At 40.5% G+C, this 20894-nt stretch overlaps 1 protein-coding gene across 1 annotated transcript; it reads left to right on the plus strand.

Moving 5' to 3' along the window:
• Nucleotides 1-257: 257 nt before the first annotated feature.
• cdh5 (cadherin 5) lies at nucleotides 258-12091 on the plus strand. The gene is made up of 12 exons (XM_010901740.5): nucleotides 258-413; nucleotides 2679-2900; nucleotides 3024-3303; nucleotides 3396-3512; nucleotides 5160-5327; nucleotides 5533-5711; nucleotides 5896-6146; nucleotides 6342-6475; nucleotides 6597-6706; nucleotides 6825-6927; nucleotides 8122-8367; nucleotides 9080-12091. Exons 2-12 carry the CDS (start codon nucleotides 2679-2681, stop codon nucleotides 9571-9573), a joined length of 2304 nt encoding a protein of 767 aa, XP_010900042.2. The 5' UTR covers nucleotides 258-413; the 3' UTR covers nucleotides 9574-12091.
• Nucleotides 12092-20894: the final 8803 nt, after the last annotated feature.

Raw genomic sequence — 20894 nt, forward strand, 5'->3', positions numbered from 1 at the left:
GGCAGCAACGTGCGCCCCTGTGATACACACATCGCACGCCTCCGCCTGTTGGTCCCCCCCTCAGCCCAGCTCTGCTCTTCAGGCTCCAATTAGGAGCTAACTGATTCTCTCTGTGTATGTGACCAACTCTCCACATCAGGGGCCACAAACTGGACTCCCAACAGGAGGAGAGGAGACGGACAATAACAGGAAACATGACCAGGGGAACTGGGCTGATCTCTGTGGTCACTGGGCTGGCCTGGAAGTCCTGAGTGCCCCCCTCTGAGAGTCCACTTCAGACGGTTCCACGGCTAACGGGGGGATTACCGTTGACATCGCTGGCGCTCTTTGTCCAGGACCCACCTGCCTGTGATCTACCCACATCATCACTGGACAAGCTAGAAAGAAAGAGATCAGCAAATAGTTCATCTCTAGTAAGTCATTACAGCGTTTACATTTGTTTGTTTTCTACTGTAGGTTTTTGGTGACACAGAACTCTTTACAGATGTATCAAATTAATTATGAAAAACCTTAAGAATGTTGTATCTGGTTGTGTGAAACTGATTTCATACTACAGATAACAATTGATTTGATGACAGTAGGAATATATGTAAGGAATAACTCTGATACCAGATTGATTATGTTTTAGTGCTACTCTAGTACCTAAGAGAAGGGAAAATACATCCTTAAACCATCTGCTCTGGTATTCTATGAACATGTAAGTTCACAGGATTCCTTGTTCTGCGAAAAGTAGATAACAGCTCAACAAAGCTACTGATACATACAGTAGCAAGATAGATATCCAGTTTAAATTGCGGCGGCTATTACTGAACAATTGTTCGAGCTTGAAATCGAGAGAATGAAACAGAGCAGAACACACAGCAAAACATGGTGCAGAACATACAGCGGATACTGAAATATCACTTTTAGCAAGAATATCAAATAAAAGAAATTTGCTAAATGAGCTCAGAGTTCAGGTGTGACCAAAAGAACGTTTTTTCAATCTGTCAGACCAGTAGAACCAGAGCTGACAGAGCCAAGGAGATGGTTCCCCCAGTGACAGTGACAGACAGGGTTTCACAGAGGGAGTAGACTGACAGATTGTTTGAAGCTGCTCAGTGATTAAAGCAATTTTAATCTGCTGTGGGCAAACATACACCCACACATTATCCATCATTTAATTCTACAGAATCCTTACAGTATTGCATCATAGTTGATACTGGGCTGTGTGTCAAAATATGGGGTAATGTGCATGTTGGGTGCCTGCTTTGATTATACCAAAATGTTACCAATTTCTTGAATTAAATGTTACAGATCAGTGATTCAAGATTACAGGTGCATCTGGTGAGGCTGACACTGATGACCTGATTAGGATATTCCATATAGCTTTCTGTGCTATTTCTAAATGTAGGACCACCGGTCTCAAACAACATGGGAACAGTTTGATATATACTGATATTAATGCCAGTCAATAAATATACAGCCTATTCAACAAAGTACAGTAAAGTATTCCTATTTTTTCTACAAGCTAAGAAACTTTGCAGAGAAGTAACTACATGGTCATGAAATCAGTAATTTGCGTGAAAATAATTTAAAATGGCAATCCAATCAACCCAATATAACAAGAACATTGAAAAAGAAATGTTGTCTCAACTGTAGCCACTGCTCCAAGAAATCTGTCAGAGAAATAGAGAGCAAGAAAAAGAAAGATTGTGAAAGACAGGAGCTGGAACAGGGGGAAATTTTGAATTGCAGGAAGGGTGTGAGGCCACAGTAACATTAGTGTAATGATGACCCTTCATTGAAAATGAGAATGTTATTTCCCGGGGGCATTGTGTTTACACTTCCTCTCCAGGCTTCACAACATGACCTCAGCGAGATGACTTGAGCTACTGTATAACCGGTTAGAAGGAGACACAAGTGACACTTGTTATGTAGTGCGCCATTTACCCTCTGCAAAGACTACACATAGATGACTGAATAGTGTGGAATTTAGGGAAAAACATTAGGGCATGTCAGGAAGGACTTCTGATGACGCACAGATAACATACAACTAGGACTGAATACCGTTCATGGTAACTAATTGGTTTGACTCTTTAAGAGCATAGCTGGTCAAATGTTTTCTAACAAATTAGTTTAACTCTTTTGATAGTAGCTGAAGACAGGATTCAGTAAGATATGGATTATCAAAGCGTAATGATTTGTCCACCTTTTCTCAATTTATTACCTCAAAGGCCAAGATAAACCAATAGTCAGTGTTAAGATACTTTCTTTTCTGTATGGGGTTGTAACAAAGTCATTTTATTGGAGTAGTTGTTGTACATCAGAATGAGATTATTTGGGAAGTTATTTGGGAACATTAAGGAATTATAATCCACCTCATTTTAATATCCATTAAGGCAGCAATAAAAGTGGAATACAACAATAAAAGTGGAATAATCCAGATAAACCATGTTATCTGGGATGGACTGCATAGTCCTCTTGAACACAAAGTGTCCATTTACGTTAAACCTTTCTAGCGGAGAAGTGCCAACCCTGCCCACTGGGCATGCCAGGCAAAGGCAACTAAAGTAATAGCAGTTGAAAGAAAACAAATAATTGTTTTACCAGGTGTGGTGCCTGAGGCAAAGGTTGGTCACAATGGGCAGAATCTAATTATCTGCTTCTCCATCTGTGTGCTTCTCACTTCCTTCCTTCAGATGATGAAGCAGTCTGCATGGAGGACGATGACTGGGCCAGAGCTGGGGATGAGCCTCTTCACTTTGGCCCTCACCCTCAGCCTTACCATGGCTGAAAACATGGATCAGAGGCCTTCACTCAGAGCCAGCTCAGTTCTTCACAGGCAAAAGAGGGATTGGGTGTGGAACTCCCTTTACATAGAGGAGGAAAAGCCTGCCGACAGCCCAAACTATGTTGGAAAGGTATGACGTTATGTTACCTCGTAACATTAGTTACCCTTGGAGTGCAGAAGAGAAATGACAACTGAACGAGCGTTGAACGGGGATGTCCTAACTTAGCATCATGTGTTTTTTTTCTTTTTGTAGTTAAAGTCAACTAAGTCTGGTGGCGACACACACTACGTCATTGACGGAGAAGGTGCCAATACAATCTTCAAAGTGGATCAAAAAGGGGACATCTATGCCTATGAGAGACTGGATCGAGAGGTTAAAAGCAATTACCGTCTAAGGGCTCAGCTTTTTGACAGCAGCGACAACTTGCTGGAGAAAGTGGAAGAGTTTGTGATCCAGGTTAATGACATTAATGACAACGACCCAGTGTTCACCAAAACATTCAACGCTTCAATCAAAGAGAGATCCAAAAGAGGTACAGGCACATCCGAAATGCACTCTATGGATGGCTGGAAATGTAAAAAGTGCTGTTGCTAAATTTTGTTTATTCCTTTCTCGCATGAGCAGGAACTAAAGTCATTGAAGTCACTGCAACAGATGCAGATGACCCAACGACTGCTAATGGAGAACTTGCCTACAAGTTGTTAGAAGGAGGAAATTTCTTCAATATAGATAGCACAAAAGGTAAGACATTTTCAACCGATATGACATGAAGGCCTTTGTATTTAAAAACTCCCCCATAATTGAATTGGGGACGGAACAGTGGATCTGAATGAGCACCTTTCTTGGATAAGAAGAGAAGTCAGAGAAGCTAGTTTGTCAAGCTAGCCAGCTATAGATGAGAGCAGCCCATCCGGGTACTTTGCCTTCGGGTCATGCTCCCGCCCCTTTTTGGGGGTAAGCAGCCCGTTGAATTTGACTGGCTGTGAATACAAAATCCAACGTCTTTGCCGATTCATTCATACAAAATAAGAAAACCATATTGCTTTTTAGCCATTAGGAGCACAAACAGCAGCATTTAGACACACTTTGAATTGTGATTATTGTAACGATAATCATGAAATCATTTGAGGGAAGTGAATTTTCAGAATGTTCTATGTACTGTTCTATGTGCTTCCTTTTCAATACAGCATCAACATTCACTTTGACCTGTGATGAAGTGTTTGCCACAGACATAAACGTGTTGACAGGACGAGTTCCATAGTTGACCATTTTCATCCTCTCTGCAGATGGCCTGAGGCCACAGATCTCTTTTGCTCTCCTTCGCTTTTTTTGGGTGCAGTAAAGAAAAGCATAAACTAGCGTTTTTTTCTCATATTCGACGCGCATAACACAAAGCAGCAGCTTTTAGACATGATACCAGTAATATTTCCAATTTTGCGCCACTCTCTTCTACACCTCTACAGCGCTAGCTGTCCCCCAAAACTGACCTTATCTGAAGTGGATCTAAAAATCTTCAATGGAAGATGAATGGTTTAAGAACACAAAGAGCTGCTTTTCCAGTTTTGCAAAAAGGTTTTATGGGGATTATGACTCTGTATTATGACGCTATTTCAATCAACTGACTTGAAAATTTATGCTATTTTTTGATGATGACGCTATTTTTTATCAACTGCCTAACCTTCACATAGACATAGACCAAATAATTTCATTGGTTACATATATTTCCATAAATGTATTCCACTTTCCCTTGAGTTTGTGACATGTCATCGATTTGCTAACAATATATATTACGGTTTTCCACATAATGCTTTGATTGACCAGTGTAAAAAAAAACATACATGATGGACCGCATGTCGTAAAAAAAATACCTTGAACTAAAATAATATTTTTTGTAATTGCTGATTCACTGATGGCTTGATGATTAGCTGAAAAATCAAATCAGGGATCCTACTGTATGTATTGGTGAGCAAATGGAACAGCTAGTGGTCATTGAGAAGAGGGTTGAAAACTGCTCGCCTCTACCACACCACAAGTCCGATTTTGACATAACCTAGAAGAATGACGCATCTTGCCACAGTCATGGCATTAACAATTACAGTGATTGACCCGAGGGTAAGGGCGATACTAATGAACAATTACAGTGATTGGCCTGAGGGTAAGGGCGATACTAATTAATAATTATAGTGATTGGGCCGAGGGTAAGGGTGATACTTACTGACAATATATATATATATATATATATATTATTAGTATAATATAACATCTATATTGCACCAAAGGGTTCACTGCTTTATTTGCGGGCAGACTTGTTTGCCAATGCCATGTTCATTGCTGTGTTCCGACCTCTGAAGAAGTCACAAATCAACAAGACGGACTTCTTTATTTCAGGTGTCATCACCACCAAGTATGAGAACCTGGATCGTGAGACCCAGGGTAGCTATGTGGTTGTGGTTCAAGCCCAAGATTTGAGAGGAATTAAACAAGGGGGCACCGCCACCACCTCTGTCACCATCACAGTCAGCGATATCAACGATAACATGGTCTCATTCACCAAAGGTAAGGGCAATACAGTATAGAAACTCCCTGACAGATATTTGAGCAGCAAATTGACAAATATCAGTCTTATAGATCAACTATATGAATGATGGCCTAAATATGAATGATTGTCAGAGTTCTCAGCCACAGATTAAGGATTATTCCATAATGAAATTCCGGTTTAGACGGTTCTCCTACTAAAATGTGGAGTGTATTTTGCTCCCAGGCTCCTATGAATTTACAGTGAAAGAGGACATGAAGCCAGGACAAAGAATAGACACAGTAGTCCTGGAAGACAGAGATGAGATCCAGAATAAAGACCCCAAATTCAACTTGGAAGCATTCCGTGACGTCTTTGCAATAGAAAGTAGTCAGACCAAAGACGCCAACCTCATTCTGAAAAAGGTAACCTACTGATTTTAGACATACACTTTTCTATCATGGGACATTTTCAATAAATCAACCATTATTAATGCTTTCCTAAAACAGACTGATCTCTAGAGGTTAGAGGTTAGAAAGAGTGCTGCTCAACACAATATGATATATAGTGTTGAGCAGCTATATAGTCTCTCTTTTAACTTCCTTTTAGGGACTTGACTATGAAACCAAGAGCAGCTACACCTTCTCTGTGGATGTGACGGAGAACAACTTGCAACACCCTGCGGATAATAAGGCTCAGGCTGTCACCAAGGCCCAGGTGACCATTCACGTGCTAGATGTTGATGAGAAGCCAGAATTCAGCAAGAGCTCCTACAACTTCAATGTAATGGAGGAGATGATGGTCAATAATATTGGAATGGTTTCAGCCAGAGATCCTGATAAATCCAACAAAAGCATACGGTAGGACTGCACCAACCAAAGTTAAAACCCTTTGATTATTGGAGCTAGGAATTCTACAAAATTAATTATTAATGAACTGACCACAGCTTAATCTGCTAGCCAATACTTGGCCTAAACAATCACAAAATGGCCTCTTGTTATATGAGAGGTAATTTCTCTTCACAATTTCTCAAAATATCAACGTGTCCTCTGCAGGTACTTCATTGTGGACAAGGACAGTCCCATTGGTATCAACACCATAACTGGTCAACTGTTCACAGTCAGGAAGTTGGATCGGGAGCTTGTACCCAATCACATAGTCCAGGTTAAAGCAAAGGAGGAACCAGATGGTAAGACTATCACCGTATTTGGTGAAAATGTTATAAACATCCAATTTGTTTTTTAAATCTTAATAACAAGTATGCTCACCCGGCTTCCAAATCATAACGTCAAGTATGCCTTACCCTTCAGGACTGGAATCTTTTGTGAATGTCAAGATAATGGTCACTGACGTCAACGACAACGAACCAGAGCTGTTCACTGAAGAGATCTACGTCTGTGAGAATGATATGGCTGGCACGGTAGGTTGTTTCCCCAGTTAGATGTAATGTAAGCCGTTAATCCCTAACACGTTCTGGATATTGTGCATTGTGGTATCTTCTTTGACATGCTTCTATGTATGTATCTGTTCTCATGCAGATAATTGGGATAGTCAAAGCCACTGACAAAGACGATCAATTGCCCACATTCAGCTTCACATTGGTCAACCCGAGCGTCAACTTCTCAGTCATAAATAACGATGGTGAGAAAACTGATCATTTCTATGCACGGACATTCATTATGTTATACTTGGTCTACAGCACCCAGGGCAGAGCGGGCAGACCCATTGGGCTAGTGCTAAGCTGTTGGCCAGTGCCGGGGTCAGTGAGGGGGTAATAACAGAGACAAGCTGGGGATGACTAGTTCACACTTGGGCTCAAGATACCACTGTGCTCCTCAGTGGCAAACAAATCAGCCCGGGGCAGCACTCCGTTCTAATCTGACGTTCTCCACCTAGTCGTTTGGAACGAGAACAGCAACATACCGCTGAGAGCCCCTGAAATATTCATGACTGTACAAGCTCTTTAAAACCCACAGACATTCATTACATATTGAGCTCTGGCTTGGGGGGGAATATTTTTATGTGCAGCACTGGGGTGTCCTGGTCCTGTGCTGCCTCATTGGCTGGGGTGTCCTGGTTCTGTGCTGCCTCATTGCCTTGGGTGTCCTGGTCTTGTGCTGCCTCATTGCCTGGGGTGTCCTGGTCCTGTGCTGCCTCATTGCCTGGGGTGTCCTGGTCCTGTGCTGCCTCACTGGCTGCAATGCATCATAAATCAATATGATATTTCACCATGTAATGATCAGCCAGAAACACGAATCACACACATTAGCAGTGTGCAACCAGAGAGAAGGTCATACCACCGGGAGAGCAGAAGAAATTGGAAAAGTTGCTCACTTAATGTGATGATACACATGCAAAGGCCACATCTCTGGCTTTGATGCATTTAAGCCTTATGCATCCATGACAGCTATATTTTGTTGATGGATATATACTTTAACTCAAAATTAGGCCAACCAAGTTGAACATGTATCATTGAGTATGCACAGTATCTATCAAGTCATATGCTAAGCTTACGAAGATAATCATGTCCAATCCACATGGGACTAACAATGTGGGAAAAGCCTAATTCGTATGCCTACTTTTGGAGCACATTCAATTATCCTGCTTTGAGGATTTTTCCCTACTAGGATATTAGGGATTTTAGTGCAGAAAAGTTATATTAACACATGAACCCACAGATTCAACAGTCTGCTTATTAGTTAATGCAAAGTGGACGCCTAAGTAAACTGAAGCAAAGTGGAATATCTATGAAGACTCATGTATATAAAAGTCCTCCAAATCTAGCCAGTGCAAACCTCTGATAACCAATGTTGTTTCATGCCCCCCCTCTCCTAGACAACACAGCCAGGGTCGTTCTGAAACAGGGAGGCTTCAGCCTGGAAGACCCAAGGGATTACTCAATAGAGATTGGGATCTCCGACGGAGGCACTCCGCCCCTGAGCAGCACCACCCATCTGCCAATCAATGTGTGCCGGTGTGACAACAAGAGGAGCCACACCCAGTGCAAAGCAGCCAAACGTCAAGTGGGCGTCAGTGTCCACGCCCTGATCGCTATACTGTTGTGTATCCTGACTATTCTGGGTTAGTGAATTTTACAGACGTACTTTAATTCTCAAACCTCTAGGTGTTTATGCGCAAAACACGTTAAGTATTTACGACAAAAGACTTGATTCATGATGAATGGGAATAATTCTGACGATGGGCGACGGCCGACTCATAGTTCTTTTGTCCGTTTCTAATATGGACAAAGTTAAAGGGGCTGGTGGTATAAATAATATACAAATATGCAGTACAAGTTAAGTAAATAGTGCCAAGAACAGTAAGCATTAAGCTGAATATCATCTTTGATACTCTTTCAGCTTTGTGTTCTTGGGAGAAAGCCATTTGTCATATTAGATGAGCCATGGGCCAAAGTTGTTTTGTCAAAAGCTCCTAACTGAACCAGAGAGCACTTGCACTGCTGCAGTCAACTTAAACAAAAGCGGATATGTGGGAAAAACATGAGAAGAATGGGGAAGCTAATGAGAAGATGATCAGTTATTCAGCTGTCCTGTTATCAAAGACACAGAATGAAGTGGTGATTAACTATTAAACGCTAAAGTCATTATCTTATGAATCCCAAAGCAAAATACTGAATATAGATATACATTCAACAAAGTATTTTCTCACACCCAATTTTTATTTGCTTCACAAAAAAAAAAAAAAAGAATAATCTTCTCATATGCTCCAGTACTTTTGAAATCCCTTAAGTGTATGACATGGATATTGAAAGAAACATATTCCCTTTTTCCAGTCATAGTAATTCTGATCGTCATGAGAAAGCGTTACCAGAAGGACACCCTGGTCACCCTTGGTAAGAGTGAGATCCACGAGCAGCTGGTGACGTACGACGAGGAGGGTGGCGGGGAGATGGACACCAACGGCTATGACGTGTCCATCCTAACCTCAGCTCGGAACGACGGCAGCATGAGCATGAGGCAGGGCCCCAGCCTTTACGCCGTGGTGAAGAAACCACCACAGAGCGCGTGCAAAGGAGACATGGCCATGATGATTGACGTGAAGAAAGACGAGGCCGACCATGATCGAGATGGGATCCCCTACGATACTTTGCACATCTACGGCTACGAGGGGCCGGAGTCCCTAGCTGGTAGTCTCAGTTCACTGGATAGTTCCTCCACTGGATCAAACCTTGACTACGACTTCCTAAATGACTGGGGTCCTCGCTTCAGAACCCTGGCTGAGCTCTACGGGGTGGATGGGTCTGATGGAAGTGACTCACCATATTGAGCACACAGAAGCCTAAAGACCAGGAGTCCCTCAGCTCAATCTTCCTCTGGCCAAAAACACATCTGGATTATTTTCTTCCACTAATCTGTCCAATCATAGCACACTATGATAAGGTCCACTCAAGCCTGTGCCAATTTTAAGTAATTATCCTCTTCTGCTATTCCCTCCTCTTAATGCTCCTTTTCTGATTTTGATAATACTTCTTTAAGAGAACTGAGAATGACATTTTCATTTAATTAATTTGTAAAGGGGGTGATAAAGGGAAATTTGTTGTCCACAACTGTGCTTCATTTATTTGATTCTTTATTGGGAATTGAGAAAGAAAAATCAAATTATTTTGGTCACAGAAACGTGTGCTTTTTAAATTTCTAATCATGATTTTTCTCTTCAGTTGACTATACCAGCTGTATATCTATTTAGTGAGTGGTGAGTTATTAAATGAATCACAGTGGTGGACTGTCTTGTCTTTCAGTCAGTGTCACACTTGTCATCGGGAGCTACTGTTACCCAGGGAGCCCGGCAGGAAACAATGATAACAAAAGGTCTGAAAGAATTGAAGTCTATTCAGAGTTTATTTGACAGAACTCATCAACACATCAATTGATGTGGACAAAGCCTAAGTCTCTGAGGTCCACTATAACAGAAGTATTACAGTCAACTCAGGAAATGTGAAGTAGTTGAATAGTGAAATGACAACAATTGTCTGAATAACTTTAACCTTTACTCCTAGAGCTACAGATACCATGCATCATGTAGCGGGAACATCTGTCACAAATACTTATTGACACAACAACACAACAGCAAAGGTTTAACCCTGTTTTCATTGGGTTTTTCGGTCTGTTGTATATTGAAGTTTGCCCTTCTTGGGACTACTTGTCATAAACCATGGATACAATATGTGGAAACCATCTTACCATTTTCCTGGTTGGATCATATACAAGGAGAGCTGGACCCCATCCTTTCTTTAAACACACAGCCCCTACAAATTACCAACAAAAAATAACACTGGAATCAACTTCCTGCACATATGGGTGTCAGGAAGCCTTCTTCCTGTCCTGTTATCTTAAGCAACACATTGTGACCCACTTCCTGTTTTCTTGCCTGGGAAAACATTCAGACAGGGAAAAAATAGATAGAAAACAATGAAAGAGCCATGAAGACTTTACCATCAGGCAACATTTCACATCTGTGTCAACCATCTACCAAAGATCAGTACGATGAAATCTCAGCTTCCACTAGTTTCAGTAGTGCTGGTGAACTGTGCTGTAATGTTATGTCCTCAGTACTCCGTTCCTGGATAACACACCCGCTCCATTTTGCTTCATGTTATTAATGATTATTGTGGTGCTCTGTTAAATCATGTGTACACCTCATGGTTTATTTTTCTTCACTGGCAATAAATAACGTGGCATACTAAATCCAAGTTATTGAGATTGTGAGTACTGGAAACGTCATTCTGTCTACACTGTATATAGAAAATGTGCCTCAATATTGACTTTTGCCCCATCCTTTTTTCATATTATTTGAAGATTATTCTATTCAACACGTCTTAATCTCCAACGTGTAAAATGTGATTTTATTTAATGTCACTTGTATTATAATTGATGTATAATTGTGCTTTGGTTGATCCTGTATGTGTGAATCTATCCGTGTAAATACTGTACACTCTAGTGGGTGTCGGTATTGAACAAAAGAGAAATTCCAATGCATTCCTTTTGTATGCGGCTAGATAATTTCATAGGGGAACAAAATGTGCCTTGGTTTATGATGATTCTCTTGATGGTGAACACAATCTTTTCTATAGTTTGTACCAATTTTGTATATGTAAAATAAAATTAACACTCAAAGTCCAAAAAGTGAGCTTTATTTTTCGCTAAAGTGAAGAGTGGACTAGATTGTCATAGTTTGCTTTGATTCTTGACACAAATCACAGCCCATCATACATTTTGTTTTCTCTGTTTACTCTAAGATAAAGAACTGTACCATAATGTCTTCCTTACCACCTAAATTGGTATCTCATGTTTGTCAAGTCATTAGTGTACATTCAGGTGATGCTCAGTCTATAGATGCTCAGTTTATATCTAACATCAGTAAATGGGAGGAGTGGGTGTGTGTAAGATTGTAATGATAACAGAGACTAGGAGAAATGCCTCAATGATCACACGCTAGCAAAGTCTAAAGAAAACAGCCAGTAGGGAACTTCCTGAAGCTCCCCAAGTACTCACATTTTTAAAAGGACCAGAAAGTGTTTTTGATATCTGATGTGTTCCACTGAGCGTTGAGTCATTACAATGCCTAGAAAGCTATGCACCAAAAATACTTGGAACCGGGTTTAAGAGGATTTTTAGACTCAGTTGGGATTTGTATTATGGACCGGATGAAGCTTCCCTGGAGGCTTCAAAAAATACTGCATTACATTTTCTAACGGTCAACAGCCAAGTTGACCTTTACGCTCACTGTGAACATGGCTTGCTGATTATGATGTAGAAATATTCTACAGCACAGGAAGTTCCAGAGGGCCAAAGGGATCATATGTCATTTTGCCTTAAGTGTTCACAACTTGGCAAATAAAACATATTTTTTCATGTGTGCATAAATATCTAGAGTCTGTGAGTGAGAGAGAATGTGTGTGAGTGAGAGAGACAAATTTTAAATTCAGTCAGGATCCGGACCAGAATAATGGTAGACAGGTGTAGTTTCTCTAATTGAACATCGGTAGACAGGTGTAGTTTCTCTAATTGAACACCGGTAGACAGGTGTAGTTTCTCTTACTGAACATCGGTAGACAGGTGTAGTTGACCTAAGTGAACATCGGTAGACAGGTGTAGTTTCTCTAATTGAACACCGGTAGACAGGTGTAGTTTCTCTAATTGAACATCGGTAGACAGGTGTAGTTTCTCTAATTGAACACCGGTAGACAGGTGTAGTTTCTCTAATTGAACATCGGTAGACAGGTGTAGTTGACCTAAGTGAACATCGGTAGACAGGTGTAGTTTCTCTAATTGAACACCGGTAGACAGGTGTAGTTTCTCTAATTGAACATCGGCAGACAGGTGTAGTTTCTCTAATTGAATATCAGTAGACAGGTGTAGTTGCAATAATTGAACATTGGTAGACAAGTGTAGTTTCTCTAATTGAACACCGGTAGACAGGTGTAGTTTCTCTAATTGAACATCAGTAGACAGGTGTAGTTGACCTAAGTGAACATCGGTAGACAGATGTAGTTTCTCTAATTGAACATCGGCAGACAGGTGTAGTTTCTCTAATTGAACATCAGTAGACAGGTGTAGTTGACCTAAGTGAACACCGGTAGACAGGTGTAGTTGCCATAATTGAACACTGGTGGCAGTAACATTACCAACATAGTGCCAGAGTTAAAGGGACAGTTGACCTACATCCATTTTTGTGTGAAATTCCACTTACCCCCATGTTGTTCTTGAAGGACCATGGAATAATTGTTCACAAGAAGCCATTATTCACCTCTGACCAAGCCTGACATTAGCTTTATCATCCAAACATTTACTAAAACAGATATAGTTCAACAGTAGCAAAATCCTCTCAAATCATTCAGGGATGACAAAATAAAACAAAATCACAATAAATGTGCCATTTGCTGCTTATAACAGAGTAAAAATAATCTGTAATTTGCCATATTTTCCTGCATTTTAGAACGCATTTCATAGTATTGTTTAAACTGTAGTTCACATGCAAAATCACAAGTAAAGGAGTTTTTTAAAACTTTTTTCCAAAAGTTAGAAATGGTGAAAAATCTGTCATGGCATGGATATGTTTTTGAGGTAAATTTGTTCATCATGACCAGGGAGAACAGCACACACAAATCCAGGCCTGTACATGAAACAGGGCAGTCGGGGAAGACGTAAAGAAATGAGCCACCTATGAACCAATCAGTACAATTTTTTCAGGACAAATTACAGATGACTTACAGTACTGGCCTTGCCTAATAAAAAATTAAAAACATATACTTGCCTAATACCATATACTACATGAGTTATTTGGGCATTTCTAAACCTAACAACTACAAATTAAGTCTTTAAGGAGAAAGTGAAGAGATCAGAATACTGAAGTACATATATACAGATCAGGAAAAAATTAAGAAACCCCCTTTTTCTTTCCTTTCCAACAAAGTGGAATGAGGAACAGAAGCGTTCAATTTGCGGTGGTCTCTTAATTTTAACCCTTCTGTTCCTCACTCAAAACCTTTATTTTCTACTTTTTTGAAAGGAAAGAAAAAGGTGCAGTGGTCTTTTTCCAGAGCAGTATATATTATTATTATTATCTATTTTTTAAGGAGGAGGGCAGTCCCACTGAATAATCGTAATTTTAATTGCCGGGATAGAAGAGTGTTGGAATGATGGTGAAGAAACAGAAAAGGGAGTGACAGTGGGCTCTATTCAAACAAATGCTGACTTACAGATGTGTGTCCAAGTCAGCAACAAAATACAGATAGCCCACCTTAGCTCACCCCAGGCCACAAACTGTTGCTTTTTACTTGCCAACACTTCTTTATTAACAGTCTTTGTTATTCAACATAACATCATCCAAAACTCCAACTCTAGCATTAACCAGCACAGAGACAGTGTAATGGCTACATTATAGAACAATGACATGCCATGGCATCCAAACAGTAAATTACAACCAAAACCAGGAGAATGTTGAGCAACCTTAGGGGATATCCCGTTTCCTGTCCAGTCCATACAGCTAGGGAAGGCAACAATACAGTTAGTTAGGGTACGTCTTCTATGTCTGGCCATTCACCCTTCTTACCCACAGATTATCTGACCACTCCACCTGTTTCCTCCACCTCAGAAGAAGTCTGTGTTTGCAAAAGGATAAATACAACAAATGAGATTGGCCTGTTACTGTTGGACGCAGCCAGAGCTCACACACACACACGCACGCGCACACGCACGCACACGCACACAAGCGCACACACACTGACGCAGCCAGAGCACACGCACGCACACGCACACAAGCGCACACGCACACACACTGACATACAAATAACAAATTACATTAAGATAAACCTCAATTGAATGCAAAATCTAATTGTTTATACAGATTTTCATGGTTTTAATAATTATCTCTTCCAAATATATTTATTTATTTTGTGCCTCAGAGGAATGAGGATAAAGGAGCCAACATCCACGTCTCATTCTTATTACAACTGCATAGATAAACACGGTTGAGGAAATATCTAATGTGGCAGTCCTATTTGTACATGTCTGCATTGTTTTAAATAGACAGTTGAATGTCTTAAATTCTCCCTCTTCTAATTACCCCTGGAAGACAAATTCCTCACTTAGAAGCATGTGCGATATAAACACACTGACACTGTGGTGGTTCCTGTCTGATTAATGAGACAGGGATATCAATTATTCAACATCAGGCCCCGACAACCATCAGCGCCTCTAAATTTGTTGTCACATCAACAGCACCCATGGGGGCAACGCCCGCCTGCCAGGCCGACGCCCCAGCCCAGTAGATTGACAGATCAAACAGACGCCGGCGAACTAAGATGACACCGGCCTCCGATATGGAGCTGTGGAGACAACTACCTGAGGGAAGATGCCCTAGTGCTGCCATACAGGGTTGTTTCAGCCTCAGTGGGCTAAAGCAGGACTAATGGCTGAGACGAGGAAACTAAAAGGAGCCTTGGAGAGGACGCCCATTACCCAGTGAACACCACCAGGGGGCCCAGGGCTAGCTCGACCACCAGGCTATTCATACATACCTGCTGTCTAACGCAGTATACATAAATCATTCAATATAACTTCCATATATATGTATATATATGTATAAACATACACACACATGCGATACAAATTTAGTAAAAAATACACCATTCCTCTATATGGATAGGCCATTCTTTACAGAATACTACATGCTTGCAAATGGCTCCTGGCCCGAAAATGTATTAGATTTAATCTCTCCAAGGAAAAGGAGGTGGGGGCAATGACTGGAGCAAAATGACAAGAGAAGGGATTTTGTTACGGCGTTAGATCCTGTCTCGCTGTTCCCGAATGTTATCTCTTCAGTACATCGGCCTCCTTATCACACGTACCATGTCATGCTCCCTTTCATCCACAACAGAACAGTGTTACTTACAATATGCTATTAATCCTTTAAATGATGACCGGGTTTTTACAACGGATGACAGTCCTACGTGGGACATTTGCTTGCATAAGCTAACACACAGATACGCTCCCTCGCTCTTTCTCAGTCTTCTTCTATTTTTGTCTCTTTCCTCTCTCTTTATATCTCTCTTTCCTATCTCCCGTCATGTATTTTCCACCCGAATGGCCTCCCTGAGTGCAACAAGATGGCCTCCTGTAGTTAAGTCTTTCGTCTCTCCTTACACAGATGTTCATACACATACAGTACTAAGCTCTGCACCCTGACAGAGATGTCAGATATACACGGCATCTTATCTAGAAGTACCAGATCTCAGATATTACTACAAGGAAAATATATCCTCTGTCTCAAAAAACACTTTTTCCCTCTCTCACCCAGACAGTAAAATTCTTCCTGTATACCAAATCCACAGTGTGAGAATCTGGACAGAGATTGATCAGGTCAGATGGCCATGTGTGCCTATGTGCCCTGAGTGGACAGTCTGGGTCATACCTGTCTATCATGTGTCTTTCCACATGGAGTGTGTTCACCACAGCTCCAGCGAGGCCAAGACATGTCATTACTGGGGGCAGTGAGATGCCCTTCTTTGACCCTATTCTTCTGAACATATGGTCATAATATGGACTCAGCTCACAGTCCCAGCGAAGGAAATAGAGTGTATTTAAGTTCAAAAGTGTGTCAGCTAAATATGTATTGTTCTGTCTTATGTAGTTGTGCAAAGATTACGAACATAACCTACATACTTAGTAGGAATTATTAAATATGAATACTGTGATATAAGTTGTTCTACTCTAAATAACAACGTCCTGATATGTCAGAGCACATGCACCTGAGGTCATGGTGCTTCAATATGACTCATCAATAACTGCTAGAGACCTTAGGTAAATTATTGTTAAAGAAAAAGTTACTCTTTATATTTGAGAGAATATTTATCAAAGTCAAAGTCAACTTAATATCAAACATATCTGGATGAAATAGATTAATGAAACTAAAGTCTTACTCAATATTACTTTAAAATTTCAGAACTCTGGGAAACATGTTTCTCTTTCTCAAGTTCCCCCTCAGGCATGCAGCTCAGATACATGAGCTCAGTGAATGTAGTCCACATGCACACATCTACAGTGTACACAACAACCCACCATCTGTTTCAGTGTTTCAATGAAAAATGTTTTTCATAGAACACAAAGTAAAAAGTTGATCAGGCGATTGACAGAAAGTATAACATGTCTGTTATGATTTAGTTAAGGTAAAAAATACAAAGAGAGGAGACAGAAACAGACCTTCATGAACCAAACCAAAATCAAACAGACTTAACACAAAGAAACACTTGTAATCGTCCCTCCCCAATGCATGCAAAATGTGACAGCACTGATGTTAGCGGTGTGGTATAACATTTTGGAGAGCCAATTCTCCGTCCACCTTGTGTATACAGGGGTTCTTTTAACAAATCCTGTGTTTTATAATCCAAAATGAATTGGTTGATAATTTCATAAAAGGGCTTAGGTATGTATATAGGGTTATTCTTCAAAATGTTATGTTTGCTTTGAGTTTTTACATCAGAGGGGAAAGTTTGTTTTACATAGGGAAGATGTTTATGTTGTTTACCTCTGGGGAGATCATAAATGGAAGAAGTTCATCCCAAGAGAATGTGATATTTAAACAATTCATGAAGGGACGACCGTATAGGAAAGGCTCCCCATTAAGCCTCATATTCTAAGCATTTGCATAAGGATGTGGCAAAATTAGAGTTTGGCTTTTAACAATTGAAATGCTAGAATACACCCGCTGTTTGAGCCTGTTCTATGTACTATGTTCTCCTCTAGAGGGCGCCAGGTAACTAGATAATTAGGGATCAACCACATACACAATGGCCACAGCATAAAGGCCATTTTGTTTTAGTATGATTTGGGAGGTTTGGGGCGTCCAAAAAATGTCTGTCCCCCTAAAGTACACATTCCATCCATGTAGCAGTTGTAGAGGAGTCATAACTGTTAATTTTGCAAATTTTTATGTTCTTCTAAATAAAGGAAATGCATGTTTTGAAATGAGTTAAAATGTAATCTTTGAAATCATCTTTGAAGGATTATTTCTGTTTATTAATAGAAAATAACTTTTGTTAGGACTGATACGCATCAATATCTTGATATTTAAAATGACTTAAAACTGGGCTGTTAGGGGACAGAGAGGTATTTCTTATCACTTCAATCAACAGAAATATTGATCAACAACTGTTATAACTGAACTGAAGTTGTTAAATATAGTGAAAAGGAGGATTGTTTTAAACTTTAAATATCATCATAAAGTAAGATATGATTATTGGAGTTGTGAGCAGTTTCCCAGTAAGAACCAAGGGGGGTGTCTTGGAATACAGCACTTTGATCATATTGAATAAACAATCCCCAAATCCCACACGCTTGACTGATATCCAAAAGAATGGCAACACTACGTGATGGAAAAGCCTTTTCAGAATCAAGTGAGAGAACAGCAGCAGAGTGTTTCACATCTGCCACTGTGCTGACACCTCCCCCTCCCCGTGTTGTCCCTGTCCTTGTCCATCTGGTCATGCTTCCGACCTGGACTAAGTTTAAATAGACTCTGGACTCAGCCCACATACTTTTATTAATTATTACAATTTGTATTATGTTCACCCGGCACAGCCAGAAGAGGACTGGTCACCCCTCTGAGTCTGTGTCCTCTCTAGGTTTCTTCCAAATTTTGGCCTTCTTAGGGCGTTTTTCCTAGCCACTGAAATTCAACACTACTGTTGTTTGCTCCTTGGGGTTTAAGGCCGGGTGTTTAGTAAAAGCACTTTGTGACAGCTGCTGATGTAAAAAGGGCTTTATAAAAACATTTGATTGATTGATTGATCTGAAGCTGCATCAACAACATGTAAGACACTGTGGATGTTGTCAAAGGCCAGATTATTATCAAGCCTTTTGAACCTGATGTGTCATTTAACATATAGTTAATTTTCCATATAATTTACCATCTGAATTTAACAGTGATAGTGGGCAATTATTGGTGTATTGTAATTTCTATTTTTCTTTAGTTAAAGTAAAATATTTCCTGTGTTTAATCTCTCAGAAATGTGCATTTCAACAGAGAACTGGGGGTAAAAAGCCATCAATAACCCTGGGGGTATTCCTTCTAAAGCCTGGTGATTTTCAAATATGCATGTTTAGTATTGGCTCTTTAATAACCTCAACCAAGGGGATGGGAGCATCTAATTGTGATGCAACAGAATTATGGAGATGTCTGACTCGTAAATTATTAAGAAACTTGGTGCAATCATTGTCATCCTGTTCAATCTGAGATGAGTACAATTAATGAGTAAAAAGAGCTTTTAGCTTTTGATCTGCATAGACTATTCCCTCGGTGGATTTGACCTCTGTGATGTTTTGAAGGCCCTCATTGGTCTATAGTTTCATAGCCAATAACCGACTGAGGCGTGTACAGTTGAAGTTATTTTGCAGAGCTTTGTGAATAATTGCATATTTTTTTATATAGATCATTCAGTTCTTTACTAATTGTAATTCACGTTTTCTTGTATTAAACTGGAGTTCATGTTATTAAACATATTATAACATATTGTCTCTATAACGTGATTACTTACATAGAGGGCTACCAAATAGCACAGTGGTGAAGTCATAGCTATGTAGTACACCATCATTCTTGACAGGAGTTCAAATCCTGGTTGCAGCATTTCGACAATGACCTTGGGCCTTTCTATGCAGAATTATAAAATAAAAAATTATTTGGGGGATGCCTTTCAAAACACTAAAGGACATCTTACATAAAAATGGTCCTATGTAAGTGATTTAGCCAACAGAGAAGTGCAAATTATCTCAGCACAGGTCTGCAGCTGGGGTTGGTATCAGAGAAAGTGGCCTTGCCTTATAGAGCACCAGCAAGTCATTATGGTAGACTGGGAGACTGCAATATCAGTGGTGGTGGTTGGTAGTTGCTTTAAGCATAAGTTCCAAGCATGTAGGCTCTGGAAATACTTTGGATAATAAGCAAAACTATTTGCTGATATATACTACGGAAAACACATCTTGATCTTCCGCTCTTCCAAAATTGTCCACACATTGGAATTCACCAAATTCTGAGGAAAAACATTAACATCACAGCTCCTCGGAGTGCCCCTACTAATAACAAAACAAATATAATGTACTATTAGTATTTCCAGCATAGAAACCCATCTCCTTCTTCCCCCGTACGGTAGCCTACTGTATATTTCAATGCACATTACTTTTCCACTCTCCAAAATCATTTCATCTTTTACATAATAACATTCAAAATGCACATAGTACACCTTTCTTTGGAATGGAATGTTTGGGTGAAGGTGTCCTTTCAGTGATGAGCAGGGAAACTTCGCAGCCACTAGTTGTTTAACAGGCTAAAATATTTACAGTTGTTTGACCTAGATGCTGCAGTGGGGCAGAACAAACAGGACTTGTAGAGACTGACGAGCAGGCCCACTTTAGACCCCAGTCACCACCTTACAATTCCCTGATCACTGTTTACTGCCATCCTGTTTGCCTGCCTGCCTGTCAGCCTGTTGCAGTTTTAACATCCACAGTGACCTACATACAGTCACCTACCAAGGCAATCTCTAAAGTCACATGTCAAGGTCTGGGGAGATTAGATGGAGAGCGAACAATCAGTTCCCATTGTCAACATGTCGGATGCAGGAGAAATGGGCAGGAGTAAAGAACTGAGTGACTTTGACAAGGGCCAAATTGTTATGGCGGGATGACTGGGTCAGAGCATCTTTGAAACATCAAGGCTTTTGTGGGGTCCTCCCGGTCAGCAGTGGTGAGTACTTACTGACAGTGGTCCAAGGAAGGACAAAAATTATGCTCTGGGCAATGTTTTGTTGGGAAACCCTGGGTTTGGGCATTTGTGTGGACATCAACTTGACCCATGCCACCTACCTAAACATTGTTGAAGACCAGGAACACCCCTTCATGGCAATGGTATTCCCTGATGGCAGTGGCCTCTTTCAGCAGGATAATGCATAAGGGAGAGGGCGGGGAGAATTTACGCTAGGCGGGGTGGATGCCGAACAGGACTGCCTTGCCTTGTTGCGCTCCAGCAACTCCTTGTGGCAGGTTGGGCTTCTGCAAACTGGGGCTGTTGACTGGGAAAGGTGATCTCCATGCATG

The sequence above is a fragment of the Esox lucius genome, chromosome 2 (assembly GCF_011004845.1).
Source record: "Esox lucius isolate fEsoLuc1 chromosome 2, fEsoLuc1.pri, whole genome shotgun sequence".
NCBI lineage: Eukaryota > Metazoa > Chordata > Actinopteri > Esociformes > Esocidae > Esox > Esox lucius.